Genomic DNA, 19725 nt, shown 5'->3' on the forward strand with positions numbered 1-19725 from the left:
TGATGCTTGTTTGGAAAAAGAAAAGAAAGTGAAGGAGGAAAGAAAGGAAATTGCCACTGATTTTAGATGGAGCAGAGTGAGGCACTTCTGATGTTTGCCCTGCACAGTAACAAGCAAAGCAGTGAACAGGAGAAATTCACAAAAGAATCATCTAATGAAAAGGGCTAAATCATCGACATTTCTTCAGGGGAAAACCTAAAGATCTACAGGGAAAGGAAAGAAGGCCGCTTGACAGCCTGGAGGGACTATTTGCAAGATTTTAGCAAAGCCAAACACAAAATAGCAGAAGGGTGACATGAAGGGGTGGGACAACAGGACATTTTCATCTTAGCAAAGGAAATGAGATGGTGAAAGGGTTGGTCTACAGGTGTGCAGAGAGACAAGCCTTCACTCTAGCAAGCCTTCACTTCACACGTGCATATGTCCATCTTACAGAAACTAGTACTGTTCCTCACCTTGCTACCATCTCTCCCTGGGGCTCCAGGTGGGCCCTGCAAGGGAAAAGAAAGTGTTCACAAGGACATGAGAAGTTGTGGAGCTAAGGCCAATTGTGCAGGGCATGACAGGAGATGAGAATACTGACCACGGGGCCCCGTCTGCCCTGCTTAATATGTGATATGTCTGGAGATGGGCCCATAGGTCCCATGGATCCACGAGGGCCTGGCTGTCCAGGAGGTCCAGGTAACCCAGGAACTCCTTGGCTCCCTTTCGGTCCTGGAGCCCCTGCAATCAACAGAAAAGGTTATCTGTCAGGGGAAGCCTTCAGGACACCTCATCAGTGCAAACAGTGAGGAATGACCATTTTCTGAATGACCCAATTGATTGGTTACCTTAACACATCCAAATCCATAACAATACAACAAACACATCTGCATATGCACATCAGCAGCCCTCTGAGACAATACTCTTTGTCACAGTAGCTACAAGAGATGATCAATTTAACAGTTTAATATTGCGCATACAAAGAATCCAAGTCTGCCACTGCCAGATGGTTAGGGACACAGACTGAGAGGGAACTAAAAGAAAAGCAAAAATGCCTCATTTTGACACAAAGAAGAACAAGTCACATTTGAGGAATATCTGATAAAAAGAAAGCCTCAGAAAACTCATGGGAATTCTGTGTTGATGGTATCTACATGACTGGCACAAGCAAGCCCTTTCCAGTGGTGGGCTGCACCTCTCTTTTGCTCAGTACAGTAGCCAAAGTGTTAGGGGCAAAAAGGGCTCTGTTCTTCCATTTTGCTTTATATCCTTTTCAGTTTCTGCTGGTTCAGCAGAGTATGTTAGTTTTTAGGAAGCACACAGGCAACAAATGTATGTTTAGCTCAAGAGAAATTCTATGAAATGAAAACCAGAAAATCAGACACCTGAAACAACCTTTGCACAAAATAAAGACCATTGAAGTGTCACTAGCTGAAACGCTTTATGATTAGAGGGAAAAGCACTTTTCTTCATACTGAGGGCACATGAAAGACATAGAGAGTGAAAGGCAGAGACTAAAGAGGGTTCAGCAGGACAGAATATGTACAGTTAGGATTTTCAAAAGGAGGCAACTCAAGTTCAGTGATGACTCTCTGGGATTCCTCCTGTCTGGGCAGCAGAGGAGGTGATTTTAGGAGGAGCCGAGTTCTACAGTACCTCGGACAGCTCATTCATGGGAAAAACCGGTGGGTGGAAAACCTTGGAGGGTCAGGCCTACCTTGGAGGGATTGCAAGGCGATGCATTGTACCCCTCAGAGTCTGATGCAAAACCTCTAAAACCACACTGTCCTTGCACTTACGATATATTGAAGACTGAAGGTACTCGTTCTCCAAGGAAATGAGATAAAGACTCAAAAAACAAAACAAGACCCCGAAAGGGGGTATAAATGCAGGGAGGAAAGGAATGAAGGGAGGGGGCAGCTTAATAGGAAGTAAAATCCTTGTAAGGAATATTTGCTAGTTCTCTGTAAGAATCTTTCTGAAATCCAGCGCAATGCTAAAATTCCTTGGATTTATTGCTAACCCAAAATTAGATTTCCAAAATTTTTAGTACTGTTGGCTGTCAGTTGCAAGGTGTCTGGCTTAAGTTAGAGCTTTAGGATCCCTCTATTTTTTGCATTGTTTCAATCTATACCTTAGCAAAGAAGGTGTGAGTAGAGTTATACTTTTCTTTTCAGATTCCTTTGAGTCTGAACACAACATAAAACCAACAGATGAATCCTTGCAAAACCAGATGAGGAAAATTAAAACAGTTGGCACAAACCCCCACAAACTGAAAGCATATTTTCTGCTCTACTATTGACAGTGAGCTAAAGCAATTGATATTCCTGAAATAATAGACAATGTTTTAAGACAGGGTTAAAATACAGGAAATGACAACTGAAGCTGGTGAGATATCCCAGTGAGAGGGAGAAATTTAACACATATGGGACAAACACAGCTTGCACGCCAAGAAACACATGGAGACACACTGGATGATGTTAGGTGGTTGGTAGAGGCTGACTGTAACAACCAGAAAGTTTTTCTTTTCAAATTTAGCACAAATGCAAATATAATAGTATCAATCAAAATGTGAAACACATAAAATCCTATCACACTGAAAGACTGAAGCTTATTATTTTTATTCTTAGCAGTATTGAACACTTCTACCCCTCTGTTCTATATCTTACCTGGAGGGCCTTGTTGGCCAGGCTGGCCTGGGGGACCAGGAATATATGCATTAGATGCAAGCACTTTTTCACCAGTGATTTGCTTGCTAAGATCAGCAGCATTGTTTGGTAGCAAAGCAACCTGCCAAAACCAAAAATCACTGTAAGACCTTCATTGTTCAGCTGAATAAATTCCATTTTTAGTTAAGCTTTCACAAGAAAAAACAGTCTATTTAAATATTTCGGGAAAATATAAAGTGTTTAATCATATCTTTCATTGAAATCATTAGGAAAAAAAAGTTACTTTGTGAGTCTGTTCACTTTTTAAGTCACTGTGGAAACTCTGAAAGCCAATCCAATGGAGAAGAGGAGAAATTCAGGAGACATACAGCAACAAATTCTGAAAAACCTAATTCTCAAAACTACTTGGATCTTCTCAGGAAGCCTGCTTTTCCTTATTTGAAGTTTTCTCTGTTCATTTACTCTTCCTTTCTCAGGGCAACATTTGCTTGGATATTTAAGTTCTCAATTGCAGCACAAGCCACTGACTTTCCATTGGTTTCAATGAGAACCCCAAATCTTTAGTGGATCTGGCCCTGTAACCATACTAGTTAATCCAACAGATGTCTGGATCTTCTGTGGATAGAGACGCAAGATAAAGTAAGTGAGAATGTAAGAAGAATTGCACATTATAGTTTAAAGTGTCATTATTAATGACATGTTTAATTATCTGTGAAACATTAATCTGTCCAGATTGAACATATTTAATAATTAAACATATTTAGAAAAATACACAAATGTTTGTCTCTAGAGGCAGCTGAAGGGAAATGACAAGCCAGAAGGCTGGTCTGCAAAGAGGAAAAAAGTTTATTAGTGGTGAACAGCTGCATGTAGAGTTGAGGATTGTGCTCTGCCAAATGGAACTGAAGAGCTATTTCAGCAACACCAGAACAGACCTATCTCTGGGTGAGCTTTGTTCCTTGAAGGAATTTGGCTCACTCAATAATTTGATGCTGAATTCTGCAATATTTGCCTGGGAGAACTGCATTAAATAAAATACATGATGACTCCTGCTATCTGACAATGCTTTTCATCAGCTATTTGGAATTCCCTGAACTGGGCTGTTCTCAAGACTCCTACTTGTTTCTGTAATTATCTGATATATATTCTCCTGTCATTACTGCAAACCTAATGTTTGTAATGCACAAGAAAAAACCCCAGTGCTATGCACTTTCAGTGCCTACTATAACTGGGCAAATTTCCTTTGGCAAACAGGTTATTACTTACAGAATGCAACTTAAGAGCAGCTAGTCCTGCTTGCAGTTTGAGGTTGGAGGTACAGAGCAGTTCTGAAGGAAAAAACTCAGGGAAAAAAAGGAGCTGGAAATCCCGATGTTTCTGGTGGAATTTCCGAAACACCAGTTTGATTATTGAGGCTGGAATTCCAAATGCAATGACGGAAATATTAAGATTTATCAGCCATTTGTTACTTGGGTTTTTGAAAGCACTGTAGTTCCAAAGACATGATGACTGCACTATAGGCAAATTAAGTGTCATGATATAAGTCCTACAAGAATTTGGTAGATTCACTCCACCCCCCCCAGAAATCAGTGGCTATATGAGGTCAACACTTCCCACAGTGTGTTCCTTAAATGCTCACTCATATGGATCTGCTCACACAGAAAATGGGGATCCAGCACACCTATGGCTCTGGGGTGAGCTGTTATCTTTGGTTTTCCAGAGAAAAACCTCTGCTTTGTTTACCAGTGACCCTGCAGCTTTCTCAGCCAACACCCCAGACCTTGCAGTCATCACCCCAGACCAAAGTGAGGGGCTACTGAAGATGAAGGGCTACTCCATGGCTCGCAGTGTCCTACACCTGGGGCTGAAAAGGAAAATGCAGTAGTTGGGGGCTAACAGAGCCACACTGGCCGGGGACCAGCACGGGAAGCTCCAGTGTCTGGCTCTGGTCAGCAAAGTTTTGTGTACCAGAGGCGTGTCCGCTCCATCAGAGAAGGTTCCTGGCTGGATGCAAATGGAAGGGTTGCAAGGACCATCATGCTGCAAAACTTTCGCTATGTGACACAAATCAACCAAGGGTTCTGCAGTGCCAATACTGCCACGCCAAAACCGAGACACAAAGATAAATCCTGTGACCACCTGAGAACATTATATTTTTCAGGTAGTTTTGTGAGAATATTTTCAGTGTTTCTCCTTATGGGTGGCCACTGTTGGGTGACGGATTCATTGAAGTCCTCGTGCATGTAATTCTCAACAGATCTCATTCTGGGGATCTGTCCCAGCTGAGAAATAGACGTCACTTAGTACATAGACTCTGCCGTGAATACTCTCCACGTTATATCGCAAATAGGCAAGCTGGAGTAAAAAGGTGTATGTAGTGGTGAAGACTCATCAAGAAAAGGATTTGGAAGTGTATTCTTTTCTGTTGCTTAAATATTGACTTCTTCCTGCCAGCAAGGCTGTTGTAACAACTGAGTATGTAAAAAAACAATCACATAGCTGCTGTGAAAGCATCTACACATGCTTCCCCACTGAGTCAGCTGGACTTGAGGCATACACTAGGAGTGCCAAAATACCCAGGCTCTGGTCTAGCTCACTACTCTTTGATATCTTCTGGACAGAAAATGGTTGTTAAATGCACTGGAGCCAAACCATGTGTTTTTGATGTTGGCTTACATCCTCTTAGGGATTGGCTATACTCACTAGCCTAATTTGTTTCACCTTTTAACTGAACCAGGATCCTAGTCCAGGATGACCTTGGCTTTCTCCATCAACAGCTCCAAATCTTCAAAAATAATTTTTTTGTTCCATGTGCATGCAAATATTAGTGAAGGTAAATTTCAAAGAAGGACTGTTCTAGAAACAAGACTCCCATATGCTGTGTTGCATGTTGCATCTGGAGTTTTGGGTAGTTTCTAGGGAGTCTGTGGTTTAGACAAATTTTGACAGTGCTTGTCAGGAGTGATGTGGAACATGGCTTTCTAATTAAGATGTTTAAATACATCTGTGCAATAGAATCCAGCTTACTTGATTTTTAGAAAAAATTCTTGACTGTCTGTCAGCGTGTCAGATATCTTTCCCCCAGTTTTTCAGCTTTCCACTCTTCTTCCTTCCATCAGGGTCTGGGATCAATGTAGGATATCCCACAGACCTCTTACATATTGTGACAGAGCATCACACGGGCTTTTCTGCCAACCACAATTTTGAATAAAGTTCATAAAATCTGAAAGCCTTAACCACAAGACTGAAGACTCATTCCATAAACTGTCTCCCTGGCAGACAGAAATGAATTTTTCTACACAAAACAGAACAGCTTCAGCCACAGGTACTGAGAGACGTCTTCCCCAGAAAAACTTGACTATGGGGAGCAGCGGGTGACACACAAGAATTGATGTCTCCCTGGGTAGAGAATTAGTAGTGGGCCAGATCTCTCAGATGGACAAAAGCTCTCCTCTCTGTGCAGTAAAATTGCTGAGGGTATCAGGCACCTTCTCTTCCAGTTCTGTCTGTATGTGGCACAATCCAGTGGGCTCCCTCTGAGGATACCAAACAGGTCAAGTCTCAGTAGGAAGATACTGGGGAAAAATTTAGCTATGTGCTATGACAGGACAGCTATGAAGTAAGAGTGAGCTGTACAAGAGCCTATAGTGACAGGTATTGATGGCCTGAACACAGGCATCTAACATTTTGAACTCAGGCATCTGAGTTCAAATTGAGTTTTGAACTCAGGCATCTAACAGTGGAAGTTAGACACACAAAACTTTCCATTAATTCCATCAGTCAATTCTTGCAGCAAACAACGTGACCAACAGTGTGATTCCAGATCCCTCCCTGGAGGTCAATGTGAGTCTGTTCAGCATCACTGAGAGTGGCTGGAGAAACAGCCATGCAAAAGCACGGATCCTTTTTTAACCTCTGTGCTACCATTTATTTGAAAAGCAGAATTTCCATCACACATGGAATTCTGTCACTTCCACATTTGTCTTCATGCTGATCCAGAAGGAAAACATGACATTTTGAGATTTTTGAGATAAAGAGTATCTCTAACCTCAGTGAATTTCATTTTTAGTGAAGCAGATTTCTTTCTTCCTATAATTGGAGGAATAACATTAAATGCAACAAGCGAATACACCAAATTGTGTTTTGACACAGTGAAATTAAATGAGTACCCTGGGTGAAATAATTGCAGCCTGTCAGCATGAATTGCTGAGAATATTCCTGCAGAACATTTCAGTTTGAAAGAACCTGAATGTTCAAAGGAGATGTCACCAGAAAAAGCATTACACGTGCATCCCTGCACTAGGCTCTCCAGATCTGAGGCTGGGTCCTTGGGTTATTTCAATCCTAACTCAAAAGCAAAAGGAGGGTACATATAGGAGCAATTAAAGGCCAGGGGAAGTTTCTAAATGCATTATTCTCTACTTGTAAGAAGACAAGTGGAAGCAAAAAGGTTTGGGATGAGGGTTTTTCTTTTTTAAAAGAAGAGTGATGTTTCAAGCTAGCGACGTTTCTGTTTAGCCCCACACTTACGAAAGCAAGAATCCTGTATCAGCACCCCATTAATGCAAAATCATGTTCCTACATCTACAGAATGTCTTGCACTTGCTGACTCTGAAGGTGGATCAAGTCCAAAATCCTGTGCACCCAGAGTGAATGAAAAGCTTAGGCCAGCACAGATGGCCAAGAAACCTGGGCTCAGCCCAGGATGGATGTTTGCCAGAGTCTATTACCATGAGCTTGGTAACAGAGGTCCATGAACTTGAGTTGCAATCTGCTTACAATCCATACAGAAACGTAAGGAAGAGATGCCATTCTTACATGATTTTAAAATATATTGCCATCCTCTTTATGGGTACAAGAACGACATGTCAGTGACAGCTCCAAATACTTAAATTTAATCTCAGTTGTTGTAAAACATGCAAGTCTGGTAAAGACATGGCTGATCAGTGTTCATACCTTTTGCTTCAGCTGTAAAACCGTCTGCTTTATTTGATGAAATTCCTTACAAGAGGCACAGCATGTCCCTGGTTTCGCCACATTTTCAGATTTCTCTGGAAGCACAGCTGAAAGAAAGCAGCTTCCAATATAAATATAAAGATCCAAAGGAAAGAAGTTCATAAAGTGACTGCAAAAGCAACTTGAAGGCTGTTACATTTCCCCAGACTGTGAAAAGAGAAGAGAATCTTACCATTATTAAATCTTTGACTGTGAATTCCTATGAAAGGCTGAGAAACTTCACAGGGACAGCACTAAGCTCTTTTTAAAGCAGCTGTTTTCAGTTAACAGTCCCCAAAGAATTCATTTTTTTAATACCTGGAAAAGTTTACACCCCTTCTTTTATCTTTGTGTTTAGGGTAGACTAACCCCATAGATCTGAACCAATTTACAGTCCCCTGAAGGGCAAATTTTCATATGCCATAAATTACAGTAAAATCCCTCACAATATGGTAATTTTGTTCACTTTGCACAAACTGCTCTTTATCATTGTGGGTTATTCTCCATGCATGGAATCAGCCTGAGCAGAGACGGGGATTGAGATTAATGACAGGGATTTAAATCCACGCAAGAGAAAGGGTCACATCTGTTGATACTATGCATGAACGGGATCTTTTCAGGAATCCATTAAATGATTCAAACTGTAAGAGATATTGCAAATGTTATTTTTGTCCTTTTCCCAGTCCCATACACAGTCAAGCACTTCTGCATCGCAAACAAACAAGCATTGTTGTAACAGATGTCTGCTTAAAAAGAAATCTGGTTTCCAAACCACAGGGTGACACATATTGGCAAACTCCAGGTGAACTTTTTCCCTTCCACATACAGTTGCTGAGAAGCATCAAGTGGCTCTGCATAAAATGTGTGGCCCTGTACGATGTTACCTGGGCAGGTTATCAGGCATGTTTGAAGTCTGACATTTCAGGGCACGTCCAGCAATGGAACAACTCTTCAGGTGCTCCTGATTACAGCCAGGAAATCTTCAAAATCTTCTGAAAGGATCAACTGCAATGTGCTTAGCTATTGTGTTATACTTCCCACTTGGGCACAGACTTACATGGCCTTCATCTTTTCAGAAATATGCATTGATTCTGAAAACATCTGCATCTTTTTAAATACATCCAGAAGTTTCTAATACTAAAGATATTATGTAGTACTTGATTTTAAGTGTTTGCAGGGTCTAATAAGGAAGAATCTGATGGTTATCTATGGACCACCTACGCACAATTCTAGGGAACGTTTTTCAGTGTGTGTTGTCCATTGAGTGTAATGACACATCAGGTAAGCTTGCTTTTAGAAGAGAAAGATTTGTTTCTTTTATCTTGTAATCAGGTAGGAGAGAGCTGTAAGGGCAAGATGCTGGAACGACCAGAAGCCTTAAGACTGATATGAGTACTGAACTGATCAGAAGATTGGGAGGCAAAGGCTTGAAGGTTTTCCCCACTCATCAACTACCTGTTCCCACAGCTGCACTCCAAGATTACATATGTTATTTACCATATTTATGGCAGCAAGCACACCCTGCTGTTTGAGCTTCACAGCCCTTTCTGAAAACACAGACTTGGTACCTGAACAGCTTTCTGTGCAGTGTTCAGATGGCTCAAAGATTTAAGGCCAGAAGGTACTACTTGGTGTTTTCCAGTGAACTCTACATAGCATAGAATAGAATTTCATCAAATCAAGCTACACTGAATCCAAGGCTATTTGGCAAAAAGAACTCTCAGAAGAACTCCAGCATTTGTATGAAGATACCTGAATACACAGCATTTGCTGCTTTCCTTCCTCTTCGCTGTATTCATAGTGCTACTCATTTTGCCTTTGACTCCCTCCAAAGCCTCTTTGCCCATAAACCTTTTTCTGGTAGATTAAATAATCTACACTATGCAGGGCTTTTTTTCCTTAACTAGGAATTGATGTGCTTTAATCCAGATACCTATTGACATTTCTATAAAATAAATTTTCTCTTGACCACAAGGCGGTTTTGTGGGGTTCTTTCTCCCTCTCCAATTTTTCATCTTCCTTTAAAAAAAAAACCCTGTATCTTGACATGTCCATTTTTGGACCTGTGTAGGATTTACAGATATATATAAATAGAACTGTTAGGAAAAAAAGCTTTTTTTTTTCCTTTTCAAATGCCAATAAAGTCTGTGTTTGGTACTAGTCTCAACCAAAATTTGTTTTAATAGCTATCTCACCAAATGAGTTCTGTCATATTGTATTAAGAAATGTTGCTGAAAACAACATACCGTCATAGGGAGAAACTGCCAGAGTCTCTGCTATTTGAAACCTAATGTAATCCCACTAGAATCAGTGGAATTATGAGCAGATTAGGAAGCGGTAAATTTGGCCTTGTGTTTCATTATGAAAGCCAGTTTATCTTCCAGAAGGATGCGGCACACGGGGCTGACAAGTTCAGATAAAAGAGGGCTGTAACAATCCGTGGAGATGAATGCTGGGGGGATCAGCAAATGTTTGGGAAATATCATACCAGTGAGATTTCTGCAAATCCGGTTGGATTGACTTGTCGGAGGAAGAAGTCCAACATCCTCATATAAGCAAGCGTGAGCTGCATCCCAGGAGAGAGGTGGAATCCCCCTAACTCATACCAGACAGAGGTGATGATTTGCCCAGGGAAGGAGTCATCCATCAGACATTCACTCTACCCGCATCCAATCCTGTATCAGGACCAGACTACGAGTAAAGCCAAAATAAAGCATGGATAAAGCCAGAAGCCACCTAGGACAGGCCAGAGGGGGCAGGAAGCTGTTAGATGGAGCCACCCACGCATGGTGCAGAAACAGAGGTCACCTACCATGCACTGAGCAAGGCACTCACAGAGCCTGTTTCCACTGCACAAACCTATACCAGGAAACTAAAGTCATTTTGGAGAAGGCTTAAACCCTCCCCATTTTTATGAAGGCTTTCCAAAGCGTGAAGTCCAGTTCATACATGATGTTGCTGTCCTGACAGGGGTCCTTTAATCTTGGTGAGATGCTGGTAAAGCCAGTGGCACCTATAGTTAAGAGATCCGCTCAGAGAAGTGGTGTGTTTTCTTTCCATGTGCTTGGAGGCTCTGCCTTGCTGATGCTGGAAGAGAAGGAGATGCTGGCAGGGGAGAGCTCTGCGGGAGCTCTGCTGCGGGCGCTCTGTGCGTGGAGTTGATCATCTGTGTTGTATTATCTGGGCTCAGCCTGCTGAGATGGTTTCATTTGCCTACTTCTGCACGGGCAGCTGTACTGTCTCCGTCAAATGCAACGTGACTGCAGATGCAGGAAAAATGCTCCCTATTCTTCTGTCCGCGAACCAACGCCGAGCTCTCAGTCAAGCCACTTACAGAGCCAAAAAAGTGTCCAAATTGCAGCCTTCAGGCATGGAACAATGACAACATGAGTATGATCTCTCCGGAAACATGCAACATTGTTAGAGATGGAGAGGGATGCGTGTGTTTTTGTCTCCCACAATATTAAATATTAAAACAAAATCGGAGTGTTCCGGCTACTATGAAAAGCAAATCATCTGTTCATTTGGAAGTCGCTCAGGCCCAGATGCGGTGCAGGGCTGGGATTTACCACGGGGTGGTGCATCACTACAGCTGGTTCCTCACGAAACCCTTTCCTTTGGAATGAGTTATGGACACAAGTCCTGGGAAATAGCGATAGCCAGCTCCTCCCTCATTTTCACCAGAGGTCTGACAATTAGTAACATTAATGTTGAGTACTGCGGGGTAACTGAGCAGAAAGCATCCTTCTCTGCTTCACACAGATGATTTGGGAACTGTCTCAAGAGATGGTGGGTGTTCCATTCCAGATTAACTACCGGAACTGACATTTTTATGTGCCATGTGCGGTCAGTGTAAAATTGGTGTTTTTCAAATATTAGAATTATTTCCACAGCCTTGTATATTTGAATGGTTGGTTATCCTGAATGCTTTAGACATTACTCTATCAGGAAATTTGAACTACCCAGAGGAAAAATTAAGTAAAAAAAAATATTTGTAAGGAGATTATAGAAGTTATATCTCTTTCCTTTATGACCCATGCACACACACTTATGAGGAAAAAAGAAACATTTGAAAATTACCAGGAACAATTACATTTACCAGAGTGGCTCCAGTTACACATTTTCAGAGGAAAATCAAAATTATAAATTGCTCTGGCCATCCAGGGGGATTTGGAGCACTCTATGATACCATGTTCAGGCATTAACTGATGAATATTGTAAGCCACCATTCATCAAAAGATGTTGGGTCTTTTTTTCAGAGCACAGGGTGTTTGCTTCTTCCTTTCTTTTTAAATTTTCATATCAGTATTTAATCTTCAGTACTCTCAATGCTGTAATTTAATGACTGGGATGAGGTCAAAACCTGTAAAATCATTTATGCACAGCACATGTATGTACTTCGAAACCAACAGTGAAATGATATCCCTCACTTCTGCCCCTTTCCCATCACATTTTATTTTCTTAAAAAATAAAATGAAAATAAAAAAAATCTGACCACAGTCACGAGACACACAAACTAATTGCAGGTCAGCAGAATTCAGTGTTACTCAGTGTAATTTAGAAACTGATTTAAGCAATGCTTGAAATATGTGTTGAACTTCCAGACACACCTTTTCTGAGCCTCTGAGTGCCAAGGGGCACTAACAACCCAATCCAGGGCCATTTACTAATCTCAAACGTAGGCATGCAAATACAAATTAAAGTTAGTGAAATTATTTAAATAATGAAGGTTTGTCGGGGTCATCATCTGGTAATTTTTTTTCCCTGTGTCTCCTGAGCTCTGGGCCACAAAATAGGTATAATTCAGGTTGGTATGGGAGCAAAATATGGCTTTTAGCAGCCGTATCCAGCAGAAATGGTCTAACTGAAGATGTAATGCCAAATTTCACTGTTCAGCCATTCTGCCTCTCCAGGGGAAGATTCTTTCCACATCCCTCAATGCAACTGTGCATTGGAGCATAGCATGTGGCAGGACTGCTCCACAAGTGCTCAGCTGCCCAGTGAGCAGCTCGGGTTCTCCAGGAGCATCAGCTACATCCCAGCTTTGGACCCTCAGCTCCAGGGAGCAGTTCTTCTTCATCAAAGATCAATCCTTTAGATGTCCCTTAAGCCCAGGACATTTAACCTCCAGTAGCCCCTACCTTTATCTCCTTTGGTGCACGTCTTGCCATCCTCCTCCCGGATATAGCCCTCGTGACACTCACACCTGTAGCTGCCCAAGGTGTTGACACAGATCTGAGAGCACAGAGTCCCGTTGCTCGTGGCACACTCATCGATATCTGGGGAGCAGCAGAAGTTAAAAAATGTCCTACAGCTGGAGGTTTCAGGCCTCAAATACAATAAAAGGCTTCCTTTAGAGGTATAAAGAGATTTTAGTAGTTAAATATAGCTGCACTATTAGCACACCCGGCATTTTATCAGTGAACACTGCTGCACCATTTCCTTGCATCAAAAAGCTCACAAGCAAAGCTCAACCCTGCAAACCTTGGCTCCCTGGCATGGCAAACCACACAGGGCAGGGCAGGGCAGGACTAGCCACATGAGGACCACATCTAAATGATCAGTCCTGAATTAGATACTGGCCATCTGAATCAAACCTGAAGGATTAGTTTTCATAATTAGGCCTGATTATAATGCTTCAATATTCCACAAACATAGCTCACAACCTGCAAGAGGAATTAAAGGAAAAATTGCATCAGCCCAACACTTTGAAGTGTTTGAGTATATGTGTTTTGTTGTAGGTAATACCTTCTAATAATTTCAGGGGAATCTAGATCTCTTAATTCTGTTAAGCAATCCTTAACATAGTTAAAAAAGTAAGAAAGATTTCAGACTTAAACTGGTTCCTGAAAGACTCAGGGGAGCAGGATACATCATTAACCAGGGATGAGCTCAACATGCACTTCTACCCACCCAGGCAATAAGGCTTCTCTCTGTTCCTGTGCCTCTCGCGATCATAGCGGTACCCAGGGTAGCAAGTGCATAAGACTCGCCCAAAATTATCTGTGCATTGCTGTTCACAGGGAGCTTCAGCACAGACGTCATAGTCTAGAGAGAGAAAAACACGATTAGGAAAAGTTCCAGCAGCAGTAGCTGAATGACACTTTTACACCTCTCTGCTAATTAATATAAAGTTGAGTCGCATTGTTTTTAAGGACTGAAAATACAGACATAAAACATTCATGAGACATAAGCAAAGAATTATATTAAAATTGTAATTGCTTCTCACATCTTTACTGTAGTTAGACTGTTTCTTAAAGCTAGATTTTAAGCAAGGGTCACTTTTGCAGTTGGCAGAATTTAAGAATTCTTTTCGCAGAAATATTAAATTACCTAAAACGTTTTTTGTTGTTTTCTTCTACAGATTTTTAAGTGCAGATAGCAACATTTTCCTATGCAGAATACTGTGAAAAACCACAAGGCTAATTGCCAAATCCAGGCAGAATGTATATTATAAGGAAAAGTTAATTAAATCATACAGTAATTGTTCAAAGCCAGATATAACCCTTCTAGCAAAGAATGTATTGTTACAAAACCATCATCACTCTTAATAACAGCGATGTGCAGATTAGGGTATGGTAAAATCACTGCCTGGCTTTGTCAGTGAAATCCCAAAAGACTGAAGTCCCTGTTTGAAACCCGAAGGAAGGCAAATCTGTTTCTGATTTCACTGCTATGTAGCAGCAGAGCTGAAGTCTGAGGAATGGACAGCAGAGCACAGCAGAGTCTGACCCACATCCCTGCCCTGCCAGGGGATGGGTTTGGCCCCTGGCATTGTGCTGTTGACAAGGTTGAGGGTAGAAGGGCAGCCCCTGGCTGTGTGTGCAAAGGCTTTGCAGTGCCATGGGGAACATCTGCCAGGAGAAGCCCAGAGCTGAAGCAGCATCTGGTCTCAAAAACAGCTCAGGCACACCCTGCTGCTGACGGTCAAGTTTTACACCAAAGCAAGTGGCAGTTTCTGTGGTTGTTTCAGAGAACATCATTCTGCACGGAGGATCCATGTGGCTGTGATCCTCCAGTGACTGGGTGCTGAGACCACAGCACAAATACCCTCCTCATGCTCCAGACCAAACGTATCTAAACCAAACCTAAGTGGTTCAGCCGAGTTCTCAGCAATGCACTGTGTTTCCATATACACAATTAAAACGCAGACTCGTTATTGACTCACCCTAATGACTAGCAGACATCTCTGGGTACAATGACTGTTCCAAACAATTAAAATGAGCTAATAGATGGTAAAGCAAATAAAACCATATTTTCTGTATGAAATACACAGCACACATGTGTAGCAATGGGGTTAAAAGTGACAGTGTGCCAAGGTACAGAAAAGCACCAGATGAGATTTAAAAAGCTGCTGTGTTTCACACCAGAGCCCCATAGACAAAAACAGAGTATTGTAATGGTGCCAAGCATTTCCTCCCTTCTGCTTGTCACCTTTTGAATAGCAGGCATCCTTTCTTTCCTTCTTACTTCACAACTGTGTTGACTTTAGCTCTTGAAGTCTGAATTCTTGAGCTCTTGAAGCTCTTGAAGTGAGTGGCAGTGCCAGGATCCCCAGCAGTAACCAAGGTCAAACAGTGCAGGGCCATGGAAAGAAAACATAGCTCTTACCTTCAAACTGGCCAGTCTGGGGGTCTAATTTGGACTTTTTAGGTGATGCTGGGGCTGTAAATTCCTGTTACATTTGGCACTACTAAACAGTCCCAAATATAAAGCACTGCTGGTGTTTTTCCTGGGCACAGCTGTGATTTCCATTTTCCACTGAAATGAAGTCAGAGTGAGAACAGGCTAGTGTGCCCTGCACAGAGGTGAACATTCCTGCTCCTTAGCCAGTGTACCTGTGCATTTGCTGGTGCATTTGCTGGATTTGGCCTGTCCCATGTTCAGCTTCTCAGAGCAGAGGTAAAATGAGCTCTGGTCTCTCTGTGCTTTCATGAATAGATGTGCCCTAACAAAATCATAAAGAACAGTTCTGGAAGGGACCATCTCCCACCACAAGTAGGATTAGCTACGCGTAAACTTTTCCTAGTTTCTTTTTTCCCTCAGGGGTTGATGTGGTCCACCATGTAGTCTATTCCCTAGATGAAATACCTTTGCAGGCAGAAAGCTTTTTACTCATATCTAATCCAAACTCCCCTTTTAGCCACTTAGGCCCATTATTTTTGTCTTCTTCTCCTTGGCCATAAAGAACAGTTTATTTCCCCCCTTGCAGCAAGTTTTCACATACCTAAAAACTGTTATCACGTCTCCCCTCAGCCTCCTTTTCTCTAGACTAAACAACGCCAGTTCTTTTTATCAGTTTCTCTTTCACCATATTTCACGTAACTGGTCTTTAAATATGGTTTTCATGTCCACCCCAGCACAACTTCATCATGACTATTGCCTCATTTACCTTCATACAAAGCTGGGGAAGGGTCCAGGGGGTACAACTACCTCTGCTGATGGTCACACACAGTCAACCTATATCACACAACGGCTGCGGGCAGGTCCCATGTCGCAGAGCTGTGCACTCCCAGGGCTTTTGTACCAGGAAGCCTGACTTGCACAGAAAGAGTCCTCGCAACTGGGATGAAATTAGGCAAAAGCTGCTGCACCACCTCTGTGTGCTCTGCAGAACTGAGGATGCACATGCATGTTCAAACCCCTTGTCTGTCAGCCCAGCCTAAGAAACATGGTTTGAGAACAAATCGAAACCACACAGTGAAGGTCAGGCTGTTCCAGGAAGAACCAATGCAAAACTGAAAGCAGAATAATAAATGTCCCTACGTGTATTTCAATGACCTCAGAAATGACAATGCAATCATTTCTGGGAACAGGAAAGTTGTACCAAGGAAATTTTCGAAACACCATTATTGAGGGAAGAGCAGATCTGATTGCAGCTCACCTGTAATAGAGTATTTTGCTCTGTGCTCCCCCACAGCCAAGAAACTCAGGTAAAGCAGTGGTAGGGAGGGTGCTCATACTACATTTGTCCCTTCCTCACTCTATCACACCATGAAAGAGCACATGAGACAGGATTTGGTTGGAGCTGTGAGTCTCCAAAGCAAAGAAGAAGGAGATCATACAGGAGAAAAAGTGGGTTTTGACCTTTTCTGATCAGATGGAGGAGGAAGAGATGCTAAAAAGAGAATCAGACACACAGAGGAAACTCCACTGGATGTTTTTCCTGAGGATCATTGCTTCCTGCTCCTGCAGCTGAAAGCCAGAACAAGAAGGTGAGTACAAAACAAATGAAATGCAGAACATGGGGGCGTGGACTTATACTGGACTACACTGATTTCTGTTCAAGGGCAGATGAGAAATAACAGGATAGAAACCAATAATGCACATGGACAAAGACACAACCCTTTGGGAAACAGTCTGTTTAAATAACAGCTGTCCTAGAAGGAGATTGGTGTTTTTCCACAGCAGCTGTAAACGGGTGGACAAGGGAGGGTCTCTCCCTTTGCTGACCCTCCTCCCTGCAGCCACAGCTAAATCATGGAGAAGACAGGGATGGAAATATTTCTCACAGTTAAGATGTGCCAGTACTGGATTAAAAGGTGAAGATGCGCTCTAATAAACTCACATCTGTAATGCATTTATGTGCCTGTGTCGAGATATGAATTTCATACAGCTACTCTGTCAAGATTATGCCAAAACAATGTGTGAAGAGCCAAGTGATGTCTTGTAACAGAGTAAGTGAAACGAATACTTCAGTGAATCATGTTTCTCGTCCCTATTCCAATGGCCTGAGATTGTCTCGGATGTTTCAGCAACTGCTGCGGCCTCCGAAGTTCAAGGCAAAATACAGATGGAGCTGGAAAAGGGGCAATGAAGAAACAAAGGGAGGGAAGCCACAGCCAGCAGAGAAACTGAATTAGTAGCAGAAACTCTCAGGTTACTGAGATGCAGTTAATAACAGGATTAAGTGAAGTCAGTGGGTACATAATAAAAGCTGCTTTCATAATCACCTAAAATCTCAAGAGATGAAAATCAGAAGCCAAAATAATATATTGCCATGGCTCACATTTTATTTTTGCTCCTATTACTTCTCCTGCTGTATCCATTATATTTAGTGAATAACCAGTCTATAAAATTGTTAAATCCATAGGAAAATGGGAGGCCAGACTGTAGAGTCCTGGCTTTTCTCCACTCTGAAAGGATTTCGGACTTCTGCCTCCAACACACACAACCACCTTCTCCAAGTGTCAGTTTCCCACTGGAGCTGTCACTTCTTGCCACACACAGTGAGACAAAACTCACTGCAAAACCATAGGACAGGGAACTTGGTGTGAGCATTGATTTCACACACACTATACCCGGTTTCTCAGGGCTCAGACTGGCCCCGTGAGCTGTTTCTTTGCAGGGAAGCAGCAAATACAGAATTCTTGTTTTGAGAAGACTGAGGGGGGGAGGGTGGTGTGTTCCTTTTTTCGTTGTTGCTTTTTTATTTGTTTGCTTGCTTGCTTTAGTTTTTGTTTGTGTTTGGGGGTGATTTTGTTTGTTTGTTTGTTTGTTTGCTGGCTTTGTTTTTTTTTTTGTTGTTTGTTTTTTTTTTGCAATGAATGCTTTAGTGTTTCCACCCAGCAGCAAAGAAGACACAAATTTACAAAAAACAAACAAACACACGAAACCCCCCAAAACCACTCCCCTCCAAAAAAACTCAATGGAAAAAACCCCAAAAAAACCAAAACAGCAGGATTAGAGTTTGGATTATAATCCCTATTGGCTGGAGACTGTAACTCAAAAAACAGACAACTCTCTCCATGTTCATTTGTCACTTTTTTTTTTCCCCCAAAACATTACCATTCCAAACTGGGAAAATTCTCAGGCCAACTCAAGGCTTTTCTTATATCATCAAATAGAAGGTTGTGTTGCCTTAAACTAGCTTTTTAACCTGCTTTTTGGAGAAGAAAAGGTTTATTGGCTTGTTGTTTCTGGACATTTGCTCCTGCCTGGCTGTTCCTCTACTTCTACAACTTCATAGCCAATTTCATTCAAGTCAGTTCCCTTTTTACTACTGCGTGAACCACCCTGATTAAATCTACATCTTCCTCAGCCCCTGTTGACAAGGAAGCCATGCCCATGACCAGGAGAGGTGGCAGAAGAGAGACTCTATTTGTTGATGCTCTCCCCTCTCAGATGTCTTTGGGAAATAGGTAACTAAAGGGCAAGACTAACTCACCAAGTCACCCCCTCCCTGTGCACCAACAAGCCAAATCAGCTGTACCAGATCCAAGGGATAAATGGGAAAAACCACGAAACATGTGCTTCTGGGTGCACAGAGCACTCCTGCCTACCTAGCCAAGGGCAGAACATGTCCCCCTGTTTGCAGCAGGTCATGGCATAAGATCCGTGTAGCCACGTGTACTTAGGGAAGGATGAGGCCTTGGCATACTAAGCAAGACTTTTGGAAGTTGCTGATCTTTTTATTTTCCCAACAATTTCTTGGAAACAGTTCCCCCCCTACACGGACACATGAGATACAGCTGAGCCTGCAGTTATATCAGGTTGCTCTTCCAAACTGGCAATGTGGAAAACAGGATAAATGGGGAAAGAGAAATGCATGGGGACATAACGGGTAAGAACAGTGAAATCACATACCTTCAGGGATGCACTGTCCAAGAACAAACTTATAACCCTTACAGCATTTTTTCCTGAAAAACAATAAAATAAATAAATGAATAAATAAATATATTCTCTAAAGGTTGGTGCTGCCTTTAAAAAGGTCATAGATAGATCATGGATCTGATGAACCAAACAAGATGAGGATCCTGAGCACTGTAGTTGGAGGTATCTCAGCTTTAAAGGATGCAGCATGGAAACGCACCACTTGGTCCATGAGGCACTTAAATGGCACCATGTTCAGCCACCTCAGCCACCCAACATCAACCTCCCCAACATCCCAAGTGGTTTCCAAAAACCCTGCTCTCTTGTGTTGACAGGATGCAGCACACCTCTATGCTGTCCATATACACAACACAGGTCATCATTTTCACGCTACAGTGAAGAGTGTTTTCAAACATCCATCATCACAATGTAAACTTGCAGAAAGGGGTAAGTCTCAGTGAGGAGTACACAGAGGATAAATGTTATC

At 42.1% G+C, this 19725-nt stretch overlaps 1 protein-coding gene across 1 annotated transcript in view; it reads right to left on the reverse strand.

Moving 5' to 3' along the window:
- Positions 1-19725, reverse strand: part of LOC113981849 (collagen and calcium-binding EGF domain-containing protein 1-like) — a 49535-nt gene that overhangs the window by 5668 nt on the left and 24142 nt on the right. Inside the window, exons 3-9 of the mRNA XM_027709491.1 lie at positions 19233-19285; positions 13560-13694; positions 12788-12925; positions 7608-7714; positions 2652-2772; positions 584-723; positions 456-491 (exon numbers count right to left, since the gene is read on the reverse strand). Coding sequence (XP_027565292.1) covers positions 456-491; positions 584-723; positions 2652-2772; positions 7608-7714; positions 12788-12925; positions 13560-13694; positions 19233-19285 — 730 coding nt within the window. The remainder of the gene's footprint in view (positions 1-455; positions 492-583; positions 724-2651; positions 2773-7607; positions 7715-12787; positions 12926-13559; positions 13695-19232; positions 19286-19725) is intronic.

Source organism: Neopelma chrysocephalum, unplaced genomic scaffold, assembly GCF_003984885.1.
Source record: "Neopelma chrysocephalum unplaced genomic scaffold, ASM398488v2 Primary Assembly neopelma1_96780, whole genome shotgun sequence".
NCBI lineage: Eukaryota > Metazoa > Chordata > Aves > Passeriformes > Pipridae > Neopelma > Neopelma chrysocephalum.